Below are 23,218 nucleotides of genomic sequence, written 5' to 3'. Positions count from 1 at the left end.
CACAAATACACTACCACACCATACAATTAAATTTGGACCACACAAACACTTACCAAAAAAGAAAATAGAGAAGTTATTGTGAATAGACGGAAAAAGAAATAGGGTAGTTTATTGTGAATAGGAGGGAGTATACTATATGGTGCAACATTAACTTTAACAAGTTTTATTTACGACTAGAACCTTCCTAAAGCGAATTTCTAAATAAGATATTACCTCATTTATAGTACAATTAGTCTTGCTGAAGACGGGTCGGAACAAGTTACGGATAATGCCACTCACAAAACGGATAGGGGGACAAGGTGGGGGCACCTCCATGTGCTTCCCTCTCTCCTCTATTTGGGTCATTTATGAGGGAAAATGGTATCCGTCACTCCAAAGTGACGGATACGTGCCGTCACAAAAGAGATTTTGTGTTTATAGTATGAGAGGGAGTCGGTACTCCCATCAGTCTAATCCCCTGCCTCACTCAATAGGAAGTCCGAGTGCGCATCGATCACGTAATATTAAGTCAGAATTCTTGAACGAAGTGGTGTATTATGAGTCTCAAGTCTGAACGCGACTCTGCTGTAATTTAAGGTTAGATTTAACATTCTTCGCTGCACTTTTATTATTTGTTTTTCTTTAATCTTCTGTAATCAATCCAAGTATGCTTATAATATGATATGAACTTGCTTTATGCTGATAACATTATGGAATTAGTTAATGTTAAAGCCATCATGTTTCTGGGTTTGATTAGATTATACACTAGTTTTCATCAATTAATAGCTGATTTTACTAGGGTTTTAGTTGTTTATGTTAGTACAATAACTACTTGGATTATGTTTCTCAAATTTCAAGTCTTTTGATGTAATGGGAATTAAGTTTGAACCTTTAAATTGTGAAGGGTAATGTTACTTTTCCTGTAAAGATTCCATTTTTTTTACGGTTTTTGCGATGAATCATCTATATATGATTTAGGGTTATATCTATGATTATTATGTATTAGCAGACGGTTAGTAATGTGTGCGACGGTCTAAATGATTCAGACATTTATATAATGAGGTGTATGACATGAATTTTGTCATCAGCAAATATTTATTGGATGTGGGTATGTGTCGAAAATATGTGTAGGAAATGGATTCTGCATTGGCCCAACAGTTGAGCATCCCGGAGGATGTTATTGAGTCTTTGTTAAGAACTTCGAATTCTTCATCATTGGATGAAGCCCTTCAAATTCTTACTGAAACTTCTAGAAACGATAAAGGTCGGTTGGAGCTTGCTTCCAAGGGTATTCTTGGATCAGTACTAAAGCTTTCACAGTCTCTCGTTGGTGAATCTGCTCATCATCTTCTTTTGCTGTCTCTTAGGCTGCTAAGAAACTTATGTGCAGGAGAGGCAACAAACCAGAACTTGTTTCTTGAGTTAAATGGAGTTGCAGTTATTTCGGGTGTAATTAATAATGTGCGGTTTGACTGTGATGATTTTGGTTATGGGATTATACGTGCTGCCTTACAAGTACTGGCAAATATATCACTTGCCGGGGAGAAACATCAACGTGCTATATGGGACCGACTGTTTCCCGACGTCTTTCTTAAAATTGCTGGAGTTCGTAGAAGGGAGACTTGTGATCCTCTGTGTATGATTATTTATACGTGTAGTGATGGAAGCTCTGAACTGTTTACCGAGCTTTGCAGAGATCCAGGGTTAGCTGTAATCGCAGAAATTGCTAGGACCGCCTCAGAAGGTAGCTTTATACATCCCCTTTTTTTTATTGGGTAGTGAGTCTTGTATGAGGCGGTCTCACAATGTGTGAGACTTGCCCAATCCGAATGTAGTGGCTGTTTCATTACATGATTGATAGGACCGGTCTCACTAGTATATGTTTTTGTGATTGTTGGTGTCGTTTGTTCAAAGTAGCCTTAATGTTGGATGGAAAATGGTCTAAACGACATTTCCTTTTGTGCTTTCAGTTGGGTTCGGAGAAGATTGGCTGAAGCTACTTATCTCAAGAATATGCCTAGAGGAATCTCATTTTTCAGTCTTATTTTCTGTGCTAAGTGAAAATTTTGCTTCTGAAAACTTGAAAAATCCCGAAAAGAGATTTACTACCTCACAAGCATATCTTCTGCGCATGGTCTCGGAAATTTTGAATGAGCGACTTAAGGAGATTCATATCAATATCGACTTTGCTTTATATATTCTTGGTATTTTTGAGACAGCCGTCAAAATCGTGGACTTTCACACCAGAGGCCAATCTGGTTTGCCTACTGGGTCTGCTTCGATCGATGTGTTAGGTTATTCACTGACTGTCCTGAGAGATACATGTGCACAAGACAGTTCTGTAGTTGTTAATTCATTGATTGACAGGGGATTCTTGGACCTGCTCTTATCTTTACTTCGTGAACTAGAGCTTCCATCATCAATCAGGAAAACCACCAGTCGGTCTGAGGGCGAAATGGGAGATAGTGAGTCACCTAAAGTTTGCCCATATAAGGGTTTCAGAAGAGACATAGTTGCAGTCATCGGGAATTGCTCGTATAGAAGGAAGAATGTACAAGATGAAGTAAGGCAAAAGAATGGGGTTATTCTTCTTTTACAACAATGTGTTCTTGACGAAGACAACCCTTTTCTTAGGGAATGGGGCATATTTTGTGCTAAAAGTTTACTGGAAGGTAATGCAGAAAACCAGCAAGTTGTGGCAAGTTTAGAGATGCAAGGCACTGTTGATCTTCCTCAACTTGCTGACATTGGACTTCGAGCAGAAGTCGACCCGAATACTAAACGTGCTAGACTTGTGAATATCACTTGAGCTGCATAAATGATTATGATGATCTCTTTTCCTTTGCAAAGGGACACACAAGGTACAGTTTTGATGTTGACGGGATTCAACTGAATCTTGATTCGTGAGTACCAATCATTATATAGCATTTCTTATGTACCAAGTGCAGAATCTTTATTACGGAGTAGTTAGTATTGTCCAAAAAATTTCGTTTATTAATTTTTGATGAAATGTTGAATCATTATACTTTTTGCAATGGTACTTTGCTGATAACAAGGATTATCCCCCTTTATGTACTCTGTCATGCTGAAGAAAATGATGCTGTGGCGCATAGGACGGGAATTGATCATGGTACTAAAAATGTAAAAAAAATTGCGGCATCTATGGTAACGATTATGAATTATGGTAGCATTACTCTGTTATGGACAATCAACCAGTGCCGTTTGTTTTCTAATTGCTCGAGAATGTCGGTCAAATGTTAGCCTGGCATCGGTCAGCTAGGGTGTATCAGTCAAGTACCAGCACTTTTTGAAGATCCCCTAATTGGAAATTGTTTGATCAGAAGATGAAAAACCGATGTTTAATACCATTGAAACGAGAGGGTAGCCAAGGGGCTTCGAGGAATGTAGTGCCCATTTAAGAGGTAGCACATAATAAAAATTCCCAATCTACCATATATAGAACATGTAACACGATAAAAGATAATTGTTCGATTGCTTGTAGTATGAAAACTTACATCTTATTTATAATAACCAACTGTTATACGAGTATGGAAATGGAGACGATCCAAATTGATATTATACCGCTATACACAAGTATGGAGTACTACTCACAACTGTGTCTAAAATTACATCCTCAAAAGGAGAAAAGGGAAAACATGAAGACAATGTACAGTTAGAAAGCCTATCCATGATAAAACTACCTCAAAAAACTGTACTCTTTTTTAGTGTATATAGGCAGTCTTATCTCATACTCAAATATTACATAATCTCGATAAAACCTACTTGGTGATGTGAATTAGAAGCTCAGATGGTGAGGTTTTCTTGAATTGCAAGGAAGGAGCCACATATGCTTCCACCAAGATCGGGAAAATTTTCACAACCAGGAAGGGGCCTTACCTTTCCCCTTCTATCAACGTCAACAGGGTACTTAAGCAGGTGGCCGGCCATTTCTTTTGGATCTTCGGCTGCAAATTGTTTCCAGTTCATCTCCCCCATTGTTCTTACTTTTCTTACACACTCGACGGTTTCTGGTTCAGTGAAGCAGTCATCAACAAGTCCGAGGTGTTCTGCCCAAAGGGACATTCTATAACCATATATCTGCACGACAAGTATAGTAATAAACATGTCATTTGATTACACATATGTACACTGATTGTGATCAACCAGTTCTTTCTTGATCACAAACTGTTTCAAGGATCACAAACTCACTGCAAAGAAAGTGGATTGCAGTCTAAATTCTACCTCCTTAGATCTTTATAACTAATCCATGAAAATAAAACTCACTTGAAATCCCTTTGTAATGTAATTCGTTGCCATTACGGTGTGTGACCACACACTTTATTCAACTTCGCATTTTCATTCATATCTCAGTGTGCTCTTTTATTCACGTGCAAAACATACTGTTTGTTCAGTCCGTCTCATTGAAGACGGCCACTATCCGTCATGGTCAAGACAGAGATAGTATGATTCACAAAATGCAAGTGGGAGGCAAGCAAGGGGGTATCCATTTCACCCCACTTGCACTATCCATTTGCATTTTGTGAGAGAGACACTATCCGTCTTCAACTTGTGACGGATAGTGTCCGTTTTCAATACCCTCTCACAAAATGCAAGTGCGAGGGCAAGTGGGGGTATCCATTTCACCCCACTTGCACTATCCATTTGCATTTTGTGAGAGAGACACTATCCGTCTTCAACTTGTGACGGATAATGTCCATTTTCAATGAGAATTTGTGCTGTTTTATTCATGGGAATAGCAAACAATTACATATAATATTGTTACCTAATGGAGCCAAAGACACTAATATTGTTACCTAATGGATCTATTAATACTCTACGCGGTTGTCGTATGGGTCATCTAGAAACAGTCCCGTGTTCTCAACACAAGGGGTATACTACGTACATCTCACGGAAGCCTTTGAGTAACTGGGTACAATGTCGTACATATGAGTTAATAATTACATATATGCCAACTTTAAATGATTCATGGGAATATACCTGCCCAAATGGATGCCCTGACTTCTTTGCCCAAGTGTAAAGAGGCTGATAGGCTCCCATTGCAATCTCGGTGTCTCTGGTTCCCTCCATTGAACGCTGATTGACGTTTGCAGAACCCAAGATCACATACTCGTCATCCACTATCATGCCCTTAGAGTGAACATAAATCATAAATCTTCGGCTCTTTTGTGATAAAGCCTATATATTGCACAACAGATACAAGAAATCAGAAATATAAATTGTAAATCCATCCCCATTTCAATAATTGACAAGAATCAAAATGATCATAACTCAGTAAATTGGTTATCTAATAGGGCATGTGGCAAATGGCGAATCGTGAATCAGGCCATTCAGCTTGGTACAAAACAATTTTTTTGGGTGTATTCATTATTTGGAATGGTCGGGTCAGTTTGGGTTCATATCTATTTTGGGTATGGTACTATAGGTCAGGTCGTTTGTGGATCCAATTATCGGGTTTCCAGTCAGGCCATTTCATGTCGTGTCTACTAAGGTTTTCGCAATTTTTTACGTAGTTAAAGTAATATGTCATTCCAAATTGGTTACTTTAGGCCAATACAAGTGATTTTGGATTGAGCCATTTCAGATTGGATCGTTTCAATTCAGGCCAATCTGGGTTCCAGAAGCTGCTCAATTTAAGTCCAATCAATTTTGCAGGTCTAAGGAGAAGGCAAGCCTTAGAAAACACAAAATAGACTTAGAACATCATCTGCGTCATAGTTTACAAAGAGAGAATCACAACCTGAGGAGTGTTGGGTGGGTGAGGACTTGGAGCACCCTCGGTTCCATCTGGACCTTCACGATTGCCAAGGCAAAAGAAGTTTAAGTAATCTTGAGGCGTATAGGCATCCTCAAGCCCCACCTCTATCAGAGCCTTAGAGATGGTTTCATACATCATTTGCATTGTTTTGTTCTGCAACCATTTGTCATGACTTGAGAACTTAAGGAATATATGTCGTACAGCAATGTAAACAATCACCCATACAACTGATGTCCACAATTCAGGCTCATAGTAGCCTGAATTATGACTTACACTAATATAACATATTAAAGTTGAAACTTCAGTGAAACTAAACCCTGAACACTTAAGTTTTGCCCAAGGATCTATAATTCTCAATAATACTCGAAAGTTGAATGTAAGGACATCCGAGGAAAAATGATTCTGACTTCTTGAATATAAAATTTCTCTGCTATGGAAACTTCCCATAATATATCAGCTATTCTTTTTATGGTATAACACATTTTGCAGCTAGTTTATATTCATTTAAAACAAAATCAAACATTTGTCATGGAAGCGAAAAATAAAATAAAAATTTACACACCAAACTTATAGCTGTTTTCTGTTATCATATAATAAAAAAGAGAAAATTGTAACTTACCACCTCCTATTTACCGTATTTTACAAACTACCACCTTGTATTTCGTTTATTACAAATTACCACCTACATTACACTGTATATATCCGAACTCCCACCGTATTTCATTTCCGATCATAATTTAACTTAATTCCCGACTCATTAAGTGAATAAACTATCGAGTGACCAAAACACCCTTGGCCTAATTCCTTCAAAACAGTCACTGCTATCTAATTAGAATACAAACAAAATCAAACTTCTTGAACCCAGAAGTAAATCAAAGAAAAATTATGTTTAATGAATCAACATCCAACAATCAAAATTAGGCAGACCTTCAAACTTATAAAATTAGTCAATTCAAATAGAAGGGTTTGAAAATTCCCGGTTTGGCAGGAATTGAACGAAAAATGTTGTAAGCTACTTGCTCTAGACTTCCAATTAGTATTCCACATCCCCACACCAGGATTGAAGTTGATATTTAACACCATGTATTGAATTTTTGAGATTTTCAGTCCAAAGAAACTTGATTAATTTTTGAATGATTATAGTGAAATTTGGAATCTGCTTCCAATTTGAATTCATATGTAAAGAAAACCAACAAGCATTCATCTCATCTATCTTACACAATCTCAACGAGGAATTGGTATGTAGTTTACTTTGAATTACTAAAAATTTTCCACATTATACCCCTCACCATCCAATTTATCACCACAAGCCGACCTCCAACTTCTCACCACGAATTCACAAAATCGTCTCCCCCACACACGAAAGCCCTAGATCTAGGATTTTCGTGGGTGATAGAGACGCTTTCATAGATTTGGGATGGTATTTAAGAGGAATCAGTTTGTTTTGATGTGGTGGTGGAGTATCGACTGAAAAGAGAGCTCATGTTGGAGGCGGTTGATAATGGGAAAGGGATTGGTGTGGTGGGTTTGAGTATGTTGCTGGAGGTGGTATTGGAATGGTGAAGAGTGAAGATGGCGGGTCTAGTGCATGATGGGTTTAGGGCTAATTAGGAGGATAAGTGACAGATGAAGAAGATGAGTTTGTGAGGTCAATATTTGTGAAGGGGTTGACAACGCAGAGGGTGGTAGTGAGGCGGTGGTTAGGTGGCGATGGGAAGAAACGAATCAGTTGGGGGATGATGATTTGAGGAGGATGATTTTTTTTTGGGTGACTGAAATTTGTTGATGATGATGAATTATTGGGGTGTTGAGATGATGAATGATGTTCTTTATCTTTTAGTTTTAGTGTTGTTAGTATGTGTTTTGAGTGAATTAAAGTAAGGGTATTTTTGTCTTTTTATAGTTTGTTAATTTAACGAGTCGAGACTTGAGTAAATGATGTGCGGGATTGAAATACGGTGGTAGATGGGATATATAGGGTGTAATGTAGGTGGTTTGTTGTAATAAACAAAATACAAGGTGGTAGTTTGTAAAATACGGTAAATAGGAGGTGGTAAGTTACAATTTTCACAATAAAAAACTACATTAATTCACCTGCCAAAAGAGAATTCTTTGAGTGGCTGCACCAGAAGGGACACCTTCCGGCCACATTGGGATAACAATATAAGCAGCAAATCTCTGATGAGCTCTAATCTTCTCAGCAATCTTCAGTGCAATTTCCATGGGAATGAGATTGTTAGCACCTGCAACCAACAATATAGGCCAGTAAAAGGAGCGTCACTTCTTCATATAAGAAATATTAATGATAAAAGTTAGTGTTACTACAACATTTCCCTCAGATTCTTCAACAAGAAATAAGGTTTAAGCATATGATACATGTAATATACCAAGCTAGACATGTACTCCAACTAACTTAACCCTAATTCTCATCAAACCATAAATATAACACCTTCCAAAAATAGCAGCAATATAACAAACACAGACGCCGGCAGTGAAATAGGGCTTGGGGAGTCCTGCCTCAAGGTTGACGGCATTTTGAGTGTACAATTTTTCATTTATTATTTTCAAGTCCACCCTTTAATCTGGTAACCTAACATGGACCCATCATGAGGCCATTTCACAAGAATTTCTAAAGACGGTATCCATGACAAAGACAGTAGTGAACTGTGAAAGTAAAATGTAATATAGCAAGTTCATAGCAGGTATCCTATAAAACTATTTATGATAGATGACATTGGTTAGCATTAAGAACATTTAAAGAATGAGGATAAATAACATAATAGCAAAAGAAAGGGGCAGACAGATAAAGGAAATAAAACAAGTTCACAGAAAGAGTTCGGAATGTAGGAATGAGACCCAGCAGTCTGCGTATAAAAAAAGTAACACAACTACAACAATCTCTCACCTAAGTCTCTGTTTCCACTCCAATTATACGATGAACCAATGAAATACTGATTCTCAATATAGATGTAGTGCTGGGCAGCTCGAATAGCGTGAACATATGCCGTATGTATGCTCATATCAATCAGCACATTCTTCCCACAGACCAAATTCTGCATATTTATAGCCGATCAACTTCTATGTGGTGCGAAGAAGAACGCAAAAGACAACGGGAGCGAAAGAAACAAAAAAAACGAAGCAAAATGCGTGAAAGAAAGGACAAGTACAAAGAAAAAAGGAAGTTTGCAAGAAATTTCACCCACCTTGCTGGTTGCTTCCTTTGGATTCTTCGGAAATCCTTTTGCAGAACTTGAATCAATGGACCGAAAAACCTAATGGGAAGAGTTTTAGTTCTCCTTACACACAAGCCCATTATGCATATGAAAAAAGAATGAGAAATTAGCACTACCTGCACATGCCAGGATTCAGGATCATCGTCATCAAGTCCAGAAACATCAGTTATCCCGACAATATCAGGCAACCGTTCAATTCTCAATAAGGCATCATCAAATGACATTTTCAACTTCTTAATCCCATGTGGCTTAGATGCCTTTAACCAGCGGTCTTGGAAGTTGGTGAGAACATCATATGCAGCAGGGCCGTCTATTTTGCTATGCAAATCATGCCACGGTTCTCTTGGGCAGCCTGTTGTAGCGCCCTGTTAAGTGCGTCACAATTAACAAGTAGACTAGATCGATAGAAAGTTCACACAAAAATAGTGGAAGAGAATGGCACAATAGTTGTAACGAGCTGGTATGAGGAACTCTTGACGCGCTATCTTACAAACTCCAAAACTCAGGAGAATCTGTTGACCGCAAATCCGCTCAAGGCCACCACTTTTATGGATGACAAAAAAACTAGTTCTAGGATAAGAATTCCTTATTATATAAGAGCACTTACTAATGCCTTGTCCATCATAACAATCCCTCCCCGGTTTTTTAGTACCCTATCTGTCATATCCTTCCATCATATGATTCAAGAACCAAACTCCATTCTTCCTTTCTTTTTCCACACCTCCCTCTTTTCTCTCTCTTCACTTCTGTCCAACAATTATCTTCGGACCTACGACCATCATTAACTTGTGCGGCCAAGTGACCACCACAATAACGCTCACCAGCACTGACACGTGCAGTCAGCTTCTCATGCAGCATAGGTTCTCTGACATCCTCTGAAAGTTACTTACTTTCAACAGATTTCCAACATCCTCCCCATATCCGTGAGTTCTCCCTTCACCTCTTGGTTTTAAACTTTTAATGACTAACCACTTCACCTCCACTTTTTTTCAGGTCTCATGACACTCATTGCATCCGATTTCCAAACCTTAACGGCACCCTAGAATGAACTCTGGTTGAGAACGAGGTCAACTTAGAGAAATTGGTGAACTGGAGTTTTAAATTTCTTGAACCTTGTTCGAAAGACTGATAATTTAGATAAAGGTCCGCCAACAGCCTAATCTTCAGTGAAATGTACCACTAGCTACAGTAACAGCTGACAATACTGCCAGTAGTGGTGTTGGCAACTACATAAGATAATGGAAGACTTTTTTATTTTTTATTTTAATTATTACTGGGTTAAATGAGATCTTAAACAAATATAGACTGGTTTTCTTTGCATCCAAAACCCAATTGCATCATTTTATCCAACAGAGCTCTTGTTAACCACCAGTCCACCACCACCACCATCCCAAAAACAATATTTGAAGCAGTAAGCTCATGACACTGCACTACTCATCACCTAATTAATTGATCTACATACTGATCAAGCTCATCATTTTTTAAGATCGGACTATCTGAGAATACCAAGGAAATTGTTGTAAAGACAAGTTTAGAATATTACCTGGAAACAAGGATTGTGGTAATCATCTTTGTGCGTTGTCTGCAAAGATCTGAATAAAGAATGATCAGGGGTATCATATCTTCCATCACACAAGTCAAGCCCACCAACAAATGCAACAATTTTCCGCATGTTATTGCCAGCATCAGCATCGACAATCACAGTCTTTTGGTGGTGAGTATATATTGTCGAAACTTCCTAAAAATAGAATAAGCAGTGAGCTTCAATCGAGTCAACAAAGTTACAAAGACACTAAAAACGGAAGGTAAATGAAAAATGTATGACAGATCAGATAGAGGAATTACAAGCAACACAGCAAACTCCAAAATGGAATAATATGAGATCACCATTCAAATAAATTGAGATTATATATTAAACCAAAACATGATCTGCAAAACAACTTTTGTAGCACTTACCCTTTGTTTGACCCAGCTATGTCTTTTCCCGGCAACACGAGGACAAAGTAGCACTTGAACAGACGAGTGCTTAAAGAATCGACGGGTCTCCTCATCGTGGGTTGCCATGATCCCATCCTACATAAGCAACAGCAGTGAGAAACTGATAGATGGAGAGCACTACATATACTCTATCAAACAATTTTAGTGTTCCTTAATAACCCCTGTTTCATCCGAATGAGATCGGACAGAAATGGACACATGTATAGTACATCAATGAAAATTTTCCTGATGAATTTTAAGTCAAGCCACTTACCGTTTTATAGCCCAAGATGCTTCTAGAAGTAGGATCGTCCCACACAAGAAGCAAAATTCTAACCCCTTCAGCTGACTTGGATCTGAGTAAATCTCCCAAATTGCAATCTGACGCATGATTGCCGCCTTCACGTACAAGCCTAACTTTATGCCAAACTGACCATCCAGTAATGTAAACCAGTCGCCTAGCTTGGCGTATAGCATCAAAAATATCTTGCCAACACTTGCCGTGCACATATTTCATCCCTCTATCAAGATTAAACTCAGGAAGGGAACCATCAGGGACATGGGCATCTTGATAGAGAGTTACTCTTCCCCCTTTCCTAAGAGGAAAGTACGTGCCAGGGACCCCTTGATAATCAGGGCCTGCACCAACTCCATGATGGTAAATGTGTAGGTTGTTGATGGGTGTATATTGGATTGAAATACTCAAGACAGCTCCAGGCTTACACTGCCTCCCACTACCATTCAGAATAGGGTATGTTCCCTCAACTTTTGCCCCAAAGTATATCTGTTCAACAGGAATTGATACACTTCCTATGATTTGTGAGCCCACAACGTCACTATCCTTGACCAGGAAGAACACTTCGGGAGCATGATGTGCCACAGGAACACTGAAGTGTTGCATCCACACTGGATTCTCTTCATTACCAATCACAAAGGTCCTCCCAATTACAGCATTCGATATAGCTATAGAAACATATGGGTCACTTGTGATCTTACGAGCTACATGTCCCTCAATCTTGTTGGTTACAGTCCCAGGTAACTTACCAAACATGTCACCCAATGTTTTATGAAACATGTCCATGTTAGGAAGGTTTTTTGCTTCATAAACCCATATGTCCAGATTTCCATGTAAAAGCAAAACCTTCAAAGACCCTTTCTGATGTGGAACAATCTGCATACCAAAGCTATCACACGATACACGCGGCGAACCGCCTACACAAGGTAAACAATCCCAACTAGGGCTTCTCGAATGTGGTTCGTAAGGGTAGCCATTGTTACCATACCTTCCACTTGAACTCGGGTAACTCATAGGCGAGCTTTCCACCAATGCCATAGAAGGTGCAGAAGGTGAAGCAGGGACATGTGGCTGATTATCAGATATTCGCATATCTCCCATCAGGTCATCCAATGGAGGATATGCCATACCATACGAGGTTCCAACATGGTTTGCTCTACTTAGTCTATTAGATGACAATTCACCCGATGAAGTATCATATCCCGCTAAACTAGAGAAGCTATTACTCCGGGAAGGCAGTTGGGGTCTGGCATCTGGTGGGGGATAGGCACCAACACCGGAATCCGGATATTGGTAATGAGTTGGCAATCCACTCGACAAGGTTTCATATACAGGCGAACTAGATAAGCTATTACTCCGGGAAGGAGGTCTGGATACAACATTTGGCGGGGGATACACACCAGAATCCAAATATTGGTAATGAGATGACGGCGAACTAGATAAGCTATTACTCCTAGAAGGCGGTTGGGGCATAACATTTGGCGGGGGATATAAACCGGGATCAGGACATTGGTAATGAGATGAACCATACTGAAAGCTATTACTATGCTGAAAAGTAGGTGCAGGTGGACCAGTTTGAGGAAGAGGTCCAGAATATGACATGGGTCTATGAGGTGGACTTTGGTAGTTGGGTGGTGGTGATGGATACGAATATGGATACGGATAAGCGGGCGGGCGTTGATACGGATACGGATATGGAGCAGCATTTGGGTATGGGTATGGAGCATGTTGAGGTGGGTATGCCTCAGAATTTGGTGGTGGAGGGTATGGTTGATTTGGGGGAGGGTAACCATATGGGTATTGATCCATTTTCAATCAAACCCGCAAATCGAAACACTTTCTTTGATTCAATATCAACAAATTAACAAAATTACAACATGCAAAACCCAAAATTCATACAAAATACAAGATCAAGAAAAAGCAAAGGTATGAAATTGCTAATTATTATACAGTTTTTTTTGGGTTATGCTAATGATATCTAACAAAACTAAAAAAAAAAAAAACAGATTAGTTATGGACAATAACAATGATTTGGAACAAGTATAGAAGGAATGATCAGTGATTTACCTCAAAGATAGTTTGAATATGGTATGAACTTTTTGTATTTAAGAAGTATTAAATTGAGGGAAAAAGTGTAAAAGAGCTTGATTATATTGAATTGAATATGTAGTTAGATGAAAGATTGAGACTTTGAGTTTCTGGAAGGAATATGAAAAAGACGGAAAAAAAGAGGAATGTTACTTGGATCTTTTATTTAATTGAAGTTTTCAACGTTTAATTATTTGCGATTCTTGGTAAGATTCCTACGGGTTTGCACTCTGCACTTTAACGTCTGACTCGTGTGTAGATCGGGAAATTGACAAATACGGCACTTAAGGTAAATGATCTTACTTTACATTATCTGGTCAATTAGTTCAGATATTATCGATTTAGATATATTCATGTTCAGCTATTTTTCATTTATAAAATTGTCGTGAAATGGGTTTAATTTCGGTTCGATTTGGATGGAGTAGAAATGTAGAATATCAGGTACTATTCATATTTTTCATGTCGGGTGCTCGATCGGTTTTTAGTTTCAATATTATTTGCCATGTCTAGTCCTGTATTTATCAAGAAACTAACAATATGGAGTTAATGTAAACGACTTCACATTAAGAAATTCGACATGGCAAACGGCTCAATTGGGCCAGGTTCACGTCGAGTCAATTTGGATCGGGTTGTTCAGGTTTACAAGGATTTGGGCCGGGTCGAATCATTTCAGGTTCGAGTCTTTTTTGGATGGGTTGTTTTTAAGTTATTTGGGGATAGCAGTCAGTTTCCGATAATAAATATTTGGATCGAATTGAATAAGTTCAGGTCAATTCGGGTGCGAGTCAGGTTATTCGACTTAGGTCACTCGAATCGAGTCAGTTTTATCAGGTCTAATTAAGATCATGTAAGGCATAGCTTATAGGGAGTTATACATTGGAAATTAACCAAGAAAATAAAATAATAATAACCACTTCTATATAGTGTAAAGTGTTTCATGATAAACTAATAACGAGGTGTTACTCGTTAGTTGTGAAAATTAATTTTAGTTACGTGGGGTATGAAAAGCTATATCATTTAGTAACGTGCAGTAAATTAGAATGTTTAAAAAATGACATATTACGTGATTTAGAAATGTTTGTGACTTTGTAAAATAAAATAAGTTACTTTATGTAAGCCTTTTCTATCACCTAGAGGACTAATTCATGGAAAATTTCAATCCTTGTGAATTGAGGTTCTCAAACATCTTACCCATTTTACATTGGAAAATGAGATGTTGTCGCCGGATCACCTAATAACTAGTACTACTCTCTCGCATTCAAAATGTGAGAGAGTGATACTGAATCTGGCGTGTTATCCATTAATTTTTTACAATTTACTTGAATTATCGAAAATGTCTTAATATAATAATTAAAATAAATGTAACATGATAATAGGTGAGTTTCAAATCCAGCAAACTAAATCAAATGTAACACAACCCAATTAATAATCAAAACTTCAATTAGTCTTGCTGAAGACGGGTCGAAGCAAGTGACGGATAATGCCACTCACAAAACGAATAGGAGGGACAAGGTGGGGGCACCCCCAAGTGTTTCCCTCTCTCCTCTATTTGGGTCATTTGTGAGGGAAAATGGTATCCGTCACTCCAAAGTGACGGATACGTACCGTCACAAATGAGATTTTATGTCAAAACTTTAGCCGTACTATCCAAGAATATTCAATTTTGTTTTTGTAGTTGCCGTCCAATAATATTCTATTGCTCTTTCAAAGAAAACTATTCCATATATAGTGCGTCTTGCTTCAGATGGACCTTTTTTGTCTGAAATAATAAGACGGAATTTTGTAACCATTTTATAGTTAAATATGACCACTATTAAAAAACCAGTTACCCTAAGCTGTAACAGTGCCTATACCATTGTGGTTACATTTAACTATAAAATGGTCACATATGCCCGTCTGAAAAATAAGACGAAAAGTGTCCGTCTGAAACAAGAATTTGTGTTCCATATACAACTGAATCTACAATTAGTTTCACTATGGACGGATATATCCGTCTAAAGTGAAAGACGGGTCAAATATGCTTAAAGTGGTGACATTTTTGGGTTCCACCATGCATCTTGTTATCAGTCGCGTATCAGTGTTGTGGTGGTGGTTTTCTTGTGTCAGTGGTGGAGTGGTGGTATTGTCAGAAGAGTTTGGTTGGATTTTATCACTTTATGGGATGAGGGAAGAGAAAGAGACTTTAGTTGGGTTTCTACGGTCTGCTAGAGCTGGTAAAAGCTGACCCGACCCGAGGAACCCGACTCGACCCGCCCGAAACCCGACCCGATACAACCCGAAAATTGGGTGAACTGAAACCGACCCGACCCGACCCGAACCGACCCGATAACCGATAATAGCCTTATTTTCTCCAACCCGAACCCGACCTGAACCGACCCGACCCGACCCGACCTGTGACCCGATATTTTCTCAACCCGATAATGAACTAGCTTAATAATGGTTTAAATAACAACAATTTGACATTCATCTTAATTATTTTCACTTAAAACTACAATTAGTATACCTACCTATTATTTAAACATAAAATTACCATAAAAAACGAAATATATAAAATAAAATATATACTGATAACCTGACCCGCTAATGACCCGACCCGACTTGCCACCCGTTGATGACCCGACCCGACTCGAAGACGACCCGACATGAACCGAACCAACCCGAACCCGTCACTGACCCGACATAACCCGAACCCGATATGACCCGACCCGCTTTGACCCGACCCGTAACCGACCCGAGTGACCCGATCGCCACCTCTACGGTCTGCCAATATGAATTCAGAAAAGTTGTGATTTTGATTTTTTTTTTTTTAATAAAGGGTCTAAGGGTCGGGTATGGGTCTTATAACTTAGACTAGGACCCGGACCCGAAATATTTTCTTAAAACCCATACCCGACCCATACCCATTGGGTCTGAAAAAATGAGACTCATACCCGACCCATTAGGGTCCGACCCTCAGGGTCTGGGTCGGGTCCCACTGCCATCCCTACTCAAAACACTTGGTTTATATTTACTAACTATATAGTAACCATTTACAATCCTCAAAACTAGAAATATATTGTGAAGAATTTTTTATCTATCTAAATAGCGACTTAAAATTACTTGGTAGCCCTACCATCGTAGGTTTGTATTTACATTTTACAATAATGTAACGGTAAAACCGTCCTAGGCAAATCATATATTATTGTGATTTAAACGGCACAAGCTAATAATTTGATTATGTACATTGCCAATTTTTCATTCGTATGAGCTTTTCAATAGTGTGTTGGTTTTCCAAAAAAAAAATAAAAAATAAAAAATAAAAAAAATACTGCCTAGGCTTAATAGTTCGCGGTAGGTCTATTGAGAGATCCCCTCTCACTAATTTAGTGAGAGACATAATAGGGAAAAATGAAATTTAGTGGGTTCCTCACCTCATCATGTGAGAGGTCTCTCAATAAGTCTATTGAAAGACTGTCTCTCCGGAGTTTTTGTGAATCGTTGAAATGGGGACGGATACTAGTGAGACACAATTTAAGAATCGGCATAAACACATGCGTATATATTACGCATAAAGAGAATCACTTTTCAAGTGGCTAAAGCGTAACCTTCCATCGCTTGGAAAAGGAGTTTATCATTTAATTAGAAATTTGAATATATCATCTTTCGAATCCGTAAACGGAAGAGAAGTTTAATTCTCTTTCCAAATAATAATTAACAATAATAAGTTGAATTAATACAATGAGGAACAAAGCATGTAGTAACCCTTAATCCCCCAGATTAACTAAAATCAAGATTAATCTTGAAATTACTGCCAAGTTACAGCAATGGGACTTCTAACACTATATCTTCCACCAACCCATATCAAATATCCAAATGATGAAACACCTCTGCTACTAATTTCACCTTCTGACTGATCAGTAAAAGTAACTTTGTAGGTCAATTTTTCACCCACTGCCTTAAAATTTAAGACTGCAGGCTTAACAGTTACCTTCACATTCTTAGGCATCTCCAAAAATAAACTGAACTTAGTCTTACTACTCCCTACATTAGTTACTGTCCTCTTGTAAGTAAATGTAGTTTTTCCTCGTCTACCCGGCTCGAAAATTACAGCAAAGGAAGGGTAATTTAGATCACCACTCTTTGCTGTATGTGGGCAAGTATAGTTTTTCCTGGCCAAAACAGTGACTTGTGCATTGGTGTAACCAGTACCACACAGGTAATTCAAGTAATCTTCACTGGAAATGTCGTAAACCAGACCCGGGTCAGCAGCCTTATCTGGGTTGACATGACCTGAACCAAATGCAAAAGGGGTAGCAGTCCCAAACATGGTACTGTTAGAGATAGATCTATCAGAAATAAGGTCACCTCTGTCGTCGTGAAAATAAGCAGAAGTCATTATGGCAGATTTTATCGCGGCAGGTGACCAGTTTTGGTGGGCTGATTTAATCAGTGCAGCAATGCCTGAGATATGAGGGCATGACATTGAAGTTCCTGATATAATGTTAAAATCCACCCTTCTGGTATCGTCTTTTACCTCAGTAGGCGGTGTGACAGGAGGCCAGGCAGCCAGGATGTTCACACCGGGGGCGGTTATGTCTGGTTTAATGACATTAGGGTCCACAAGGCTAGGGCCCCGGGATGAGAAGGCGGCCACAATTGGGGCTCGGGACCCGTATTTAGTCCCTAGGAAAGTAATTGAGGCTGATAAGTTTTTGTTAAAGAAATAATATGATCTGAGAGTTTTGGCATCTGAGGCATCTAGTGTAGTTGCTGGTAAAATATGTGCATCAGCAATAAGCTCTTGTCCTTGAGCCGGAGTGTTAAGTAGAATCATCCCGGCTCCTCCAGCTGATTTTACCATAAAGCCCTTCTCTGCTCTGCCATTAATACCGCGATCACAAAGGACAATCTTGTCTTTTACCAGTGCAGGAGACAATGTGCCATTGAGACAGTACTCGGCCCTGGCACCGCCAGCTGCCGCTTTGTACACAATTGGATATTCCTTAGTTTTGTTGACACCGATATAAAGAGATGCCCCTATAAATGTTTTGCCAATACTGAGCTGAACTTGAGTAGGGAAGCTCCTGTCAATGTAACTTGCTGCAACTGTCATCATCCACGGTGCCAGGTTGCTTACAGTTGAAGTGGTAGGACCAGAATTTCCTGCAGAACATGACATGAAAACTCCTTTTTGTGTCGCACCAAAAGCCGCAATTGCCAGGCTGTCCTGGAAATATGGCCTTGGGAAACCTCCAAGGGACATGGAAATGATGTCTACTCCATCGGATACTGCTTGATCAATGGCTGCCAATATGTCTGAGCTTGCACAGCCTTCGTCCCAGCAGACCTTATATGCTGCTATTCTTGATGTGAACCTGTTTTGAAATCAGAATGCATATTAACAATTCTGCATACTTTTGGCATTAAACCATTTAACCGTATAACGTTTTAGTACTAAAATTATCATGAGACTGTTTCATACGAGGATTGTGTAATTCAAGGAGGACGAGGAAATACCTCATTCCACTGGCAGTACCCAAACCATTTCCAAAGAGGTTAGCACCAGAGATCCTACTTCCTGCAGCAGTGGAAGCAGTGTGGGTCCCATGGCCATTAGAGTCTCTAGCGGATCGAAATTCAGTAGTCTCATTGACTCTCCCATTGATAGTCTCATACCCTTTCAAGAAAGGCCTTGCACCTATAACCTTCTTATTGCAATTTGAAGGTGTAAAATTTGTACCTTTCTCACAACTACCTTTCCATCTTATTGGTACCTTAGACAATCCTGTGTCACTAAAACTACTATGTTCAGGCCAAATTCCCGTGTCTAGAAAACCTATTATAACATCATTTGCTAGGTTAGATTCATTCCATAACCCCATACCATATTCAAGCTCAAGAAAATTGGTTGAATATGTTGTGTGCAGGGTTAACATCTCATCTGGAGTTCCATATAGAACTCCGTCTATTTTAGTTAATGATTTGAATTGTCGGGTTGTGAGTTTTGCAGCAAAACCCGTCATGGTGGTCTCATAGGTGTAAAGAAGCTCAGGGGCTAGTTCTTCTTCATCTGCATTTTCTGTTTTTTTGACAGAGTTTAACATTGTTTCATAGCATTCTTCAGGTTTACTGTTTTGTAACCCGAGTTTAGAATAATCAGTGTGAATTATGTATGTCTTTGTATCAGCTGAAATGATTGATATCAATGATGCAAAAGCTAGGAGGATAAATGACATTCTCATCGCCGCTTCCATGGTAAAAGGCTGCAAAAAAAAAGAAAAGCATTCATCAGATAACCGATTGACCTAACTCGTAACCACTAACCTGAATTGACTTATACCTGATATGACCCTGTAATAATGCATTCCGAAAAACATAGACCCGACTCAAATGACCCATTTGCACGGTTTACTTTACTAAAGCATGAACGAAGAAAAAAATGACAGCAAATAGCTGACACCGTCACAAGAACTCATACAAACAACTATACAAAACCTTGGTTAAGACTGTCGTAAGTTCAGACAACACACAAATAAAAGAAGGATTTTGTTAACTTAAGACGGTTCTAAGAAATACCTACTGAACCGTCTACATTTTTCATAGTTTTGAAGAGCACAAGAAAGCTTATTTACCTTGTAAATACACCCTCAAATAAGTGAGAGTAGAATAGTTAGTAAGTTTTCTAGATGAGATTTCTTTATATAAGTAGAGCCAAATACAAATGGACTGTAAAAAGGACAGTAATTTTAAATGCAGTAATGTTATACAATGATGGACAATTCCTTTTTAGGTAAGGAAGGTGATTATTTTGTAAGCATTTGTAGAGCAAATTCCCTTATTCAGAAAGCAAGCCTAGTTTAGGCAATGATAGCATGGAGCACTATTGCATTCTAGACTGGCAGTTTATTATGCTGAAATCATACTGTGTATGCTTAGGCTTTAAGAGGGCTCTATTGTTATGCTCTTTTCATTATTTGGTTTATGTTTTCTTATTTTGATCCAAATATGATGTATAAAAAAAAAAAAGTGAATTGAAGACCATCCCCTGCCATGATGAGAATTCTCCTTTATGTTGAAATTCTCATTACCATCCGTCTGAAATTAAGACGGATAAAATGTGATCATTGTACTGTAAAATGTGATATTTTTGGATAAAAAATTACTATAAGTGGTGACATTTTTCCCGTCTTAACTCTTAAGCTAAGGCCGTCTTAAAGGAGACTAGCTGTTGATTATTTGGTTTATTGAATTTTCTTATTTTGATCCAAATATGATGTAAAAGAAGAAAGAGAATTGAATGACATAATAGTAAGAAGAATGGAGTTGTAGTTAGGCCAAGTTTGGAAGACCATTCATAGCCATGATGAGGAATTCACCTTGTATTGCTTTGCACTACAATGAACATATTAGTAAATCAATTCATTTAACCAATTACACATTACTACCATTATCCCTATAGAAAAAACAATGTTTTTTTTTTTCCCTTTTGATGCGAACTAGAAATCTTGATTTTGAGTAATGTTCCATACATGCAAACCCTACTACCTCGCCATTAGGGGAAAATCGTCGAGTCAATGAGTATTGGTGCTGTCAATTATGGAGCCAAGATTTACCGTTAAGGGGCTAATTACAAATAAAATAAGGTACATTGAATTTTTTTAAATTCTAACTGAAATTATAAAATATTCGACTATTAAAGGGAACCGCTTCTGATAGCCTCCCTAAATCTACCACTAGCTATTGCAATACGATCGAGTTTGAAATTCTATAGTACAAATAGAATGCTAAACAAACTACCTTAAGAAAACAATATTACCTTTATTACCTCAAAGCATTTGAAGTAGATGGTGGCCACTCCACTATGATGCAATATGCAAGGTGTCATTATGAAGCATTTTGTTTGAGTGGTCTCTAAGGAAATGAAGAGATGGGCATTTAGAGAAAGAGTCATGATGGTTATTCACTATTAAAAGCAAAACATGCATGTGAATATGTGATGTGTGACACTACCTTAAAACTAATTTTTGACACCAAATTCCCCAAATCTATCCCATACATGTTTGTAACCTCTAAAATCTTAAGTGTGTGTATCTATTGCCTTTTCATACACAGCAACAAACTTCTCTACCCTGAAGACACTTGATAACTCGGCCATTGCAGGGTATGTGGTCGAATGTAGGGTTGTGTGTGGTTCCTTTAAATATCGATCTACCAAAGGTATTATTATGATTATCACAAATTTTTATTTAAGACGGTAATATTCGTCTTAAACTTAAAACGAGTAAGTATGGTAGATAAGATAAGAGAGTATACCTAGGTAATAACAAAAAGTTTGCCCTATATATACAACCGTACAAGTGATGATATATTTAACCAGTTTTCACCTTAAGACGAATACAACCATATTAAGGAGGAAATACTTTAGTATTATATATACTTACATATGCACAACCTTCACTTCTAAGTCTGGCCAGTGGCAAGCTAATCTCATTATTAGCATTTGCTTTTCTTAGAAGAAAACAAGTTTGGAACATGATAATGAACATTGGTGTATTCATCTACATAATTACTTCCTCAAATTCAACATGCTATGTCCTTGTTTTTGTATACTCCCTCCTTCTTAATTATTTGTTTGCCTTTAATTAAAATAATTCTCAAAAAGAATAAAAACGATAAATAAATAATTAAGACAAAGAATATGCGTGTTTTAAGAGAGCAAATGCACATAGAAATAAAGTTGTTCATTTTTAATGGAGTATTACCTTCCTCACTAATTCTTAAACCCTCTCGATCATCTCCATGATTCGGAGCCTCCTAACTCCAAGTTCACCTGACCAATCACCCATATACACAGAGTTATTATGGGTGGGAGCTAATAGAATGCTCACCTCCACTAAACAATGAAAACTTCTAAATCATTTGGCCATTTAGAGCGTCAATTTTAGGTTGAGTACCCGGAGTGTCTCGCGTATGTCAAGGAGACATTATGGCCTGTTTGTGAAAGAAAACTACCCGAAAAAGATATCTCAAACCGAAAAGGTAAATTTGAAAACCGAAAAGCTAATGAAGCAAAAAGGAATCGATAAAGCAAATTTGAAAATTAGGAGCCGATAAGGAATCGATTATATAAAAATGTGTTTGACAAACTTGAAAAGGTAGTGATTTTGATAAAATGACGTAAAAGGATATGAAAATTATTTAATATTATAGAATAAAGGGGTAAAAAATGGAAAATAAGTCATTTGCGACTGATTTCTCAAATGCTACCTGAGGTAGCATTTCATTTCAGGTACCTTATTTGACAAAATAAGCTACTTGCCAAACACTTGCAAAAAAATCAGGTAGCTGAAATTTTGGTCAAATAAGCTACTTTGGTCAAATAAGCTACCTGAAATATCGTGCCAAACGGAGCCATTGTGTATCTAGGATGTGGGATCACCTACTTTTTGGGTAGTTAGGAAGCTATCAAGAGTAAGATAGTGTGTTAAAAAATGGACTTTGGATAAACGGATGAAACGGTCAGAAAAATGGGATAATTTTGATAAAAGACTGGAGCAAGGTATGGAGGTAGCGATCAATGGTGGTCAGTGGTGGAGCTACGGGGGGAGGGGGAGGGGACGGATGAAATTTTCGAAAGTTTTAGTTAAATTTTTCAAAAAAATTTCAAGGGTGCCTTATGAAATTAGTCATTCACCCCCCTATAACTTTTCGCACCCCCTAAGTTCAAATCCTCGCCCCGCCACTGATGGTGGTAGTGATGATGAGTACTCTAGAGTGAATGAGGAGGTTCAGAACTTTGCTAAAGCTATTGCTAAATATTGGAAACAACGAGCAAAAATCAAATGGATGGTTGATGGGGACACGTGTACGAAGTACTTTTTCAATTGGGTC

General features: G+C 38.2%; 3 protein-coding genes across 4 annotated transcripts; 1 reads left to right on the top strand and 2 right to left on the bottom strand.

The window, feature by feature from the left end:
• Positions 1–437: 437 nt before the first annotated feature.
• On the top strand, positions 438–3,014 carry LOC141596836 (uncharacterized). Its single transcript, XM_074417090.1, has 3 exons — positions 438–576; positions 1,111–1,723; positions 1,950–3,014. The coding sequence occupies exons 2-3, from the start codon at positions 1,114–1,116 to the stop codon at positions 2,786–2,788; spliced, it is 1,449 nt and encodes a 482-aa protein (XP_074273191.1). The 5' UTR covers positions 438–576; positions 1,111–1,113; the 3' UTR covers positions 2,789–3,014.
• Positions 3,015–3,478: 464 nt separating this feature from the next.
• On the bottom strand, positions 3,479–13,654 carry LOC141596835 (phospholipase D gamma 1-like). The gene is made up of 10 exons (XM_074417089.1): positions 11,240–13,654; positions 10,945–11,061; positions 10,532–10,726; positions 9,105–9,353; positions 8,959–9,027; positions 8,661–8,808; positions 7,850–7,998; positions 5,738–5,908; positions 4,978–5,175; positions 3,479–4,077 (listed from the first exon to the last, which is right to left on the bottom strand). The coding sequence occupies exons 1-10, from the start codon at positions 13,067–13,069 to the stop codon at positions 3,784–3,786; spliced, it is 3,420 nt and encodes a 1,139-aa protein (XP_074273190.1). The 5' UTR covers positions 13,070–13,654; the 3' UTR covers positions 3,479–3,783.
• A 3,291-nt stretch (positions 13,655–16,945) lies between these two features.
• Positions 16,946–20,068, bottom strand: LOC141596834 (subtilisin-like protease SBT1.1). Of its 2 annotated transcripts, none has more exons than XM_074417087.1 (3): positions 19,960–20,068; positions 18,845–19,590; positions 16,946–18,702 (listed from the first exon to the last, which is right to left on the bottom strand). In XM_074417087.1, the coding sequence occupies exons 2-3, from the start codon at positions 19,579–19,581 to the stop codon at positions 17,133–17,135; spliced, it is 2,307 nt and encodes a 768-aa protein (XP_074273188.1). In that variant the 5' UTR covers positions 19,582–19,590; positions 19,960–20,068; the 3' UTR covers positions 16,946–17,132. The 2 variants fall into 2 exon arrangements, with proteins under 2 accessions (XP_074273188.1, XP_074273189.1); XM_074417088.1 differs by lacking the exon at positions 19,960–20,068 and adding an exon at positions 19,668–19,779.
• Between the last annotated feature and the right edge of the window lie 3,150 nt (positions 20,069–23,218).

This window comes from Silene latifolia, chromosome 8, assembly GCF_048544455.1.
Source record: "Silene latifolia isolate original U9 population chromosome 8, ASM4854445v1, whole genome shotgun sequence".
Taxonomy (NCBI): Eukaryota; Viridiplantae; Streptophyta; class Magnoliopsida; order Caryophyllales; family Caryophyllaceae; genus Silene; species Silene latifolia.
This window is presented reverse-complemented; position numbering and strand designations above follow the sequence as displayed.

Bases quoted from the DNA above. Each gene is read 5' to 3' on its own strand.
- LOC141596836 (XM_074417090.1), top strand. From the start codon at position 1,114: ATGGATTCTGCATTGGCCCAACAGTTGAGCATCCCGGAGGATGTTATT. The intron at 1,724-1,949 runs GTAGCTTTATAC...TTGTGCTTTCAG, and splicing joins TGCTAGGACCGCCTCAGAAG to TTGGGTTCGGAGAAGATTGG.
- LOC141596835 (XM_074417089.1), bottom strand. From the start codon at position 13,069: ATGGATCAATACCCATATGGTTACCCTCCCCCAAATCAACCATACCCT. The intron at 11,062-11,239 runs GTAAGTGGCTTG...TTGCTTATGTAG, and splicing joins GCATCTTGGGCTATAAAACG to GATGGGATCATGGCAACCCA. The intron at 5,176-5,737 runs GTTGTGATTCTC...TGCAATATATAG, and splicing joins ACCCACCCAACACTCCTCAG to GCTTTATCACAAAAGAGCCG.
- LOC141596834 (XM_074417087.1), bottom strand. From the start codon at position 19,581: ATGGAAGCGGCGATGAGAATGTCATTTATCCTCCTAGCTTTTGCATCA. The intron at 18,703-18,844 runs GTATTTCCTCGT...ATTTCAAAACAG, and splicing joins GGTACTGCCAGTGGAATGAG to GTTCACATCAAGAATAGCAG.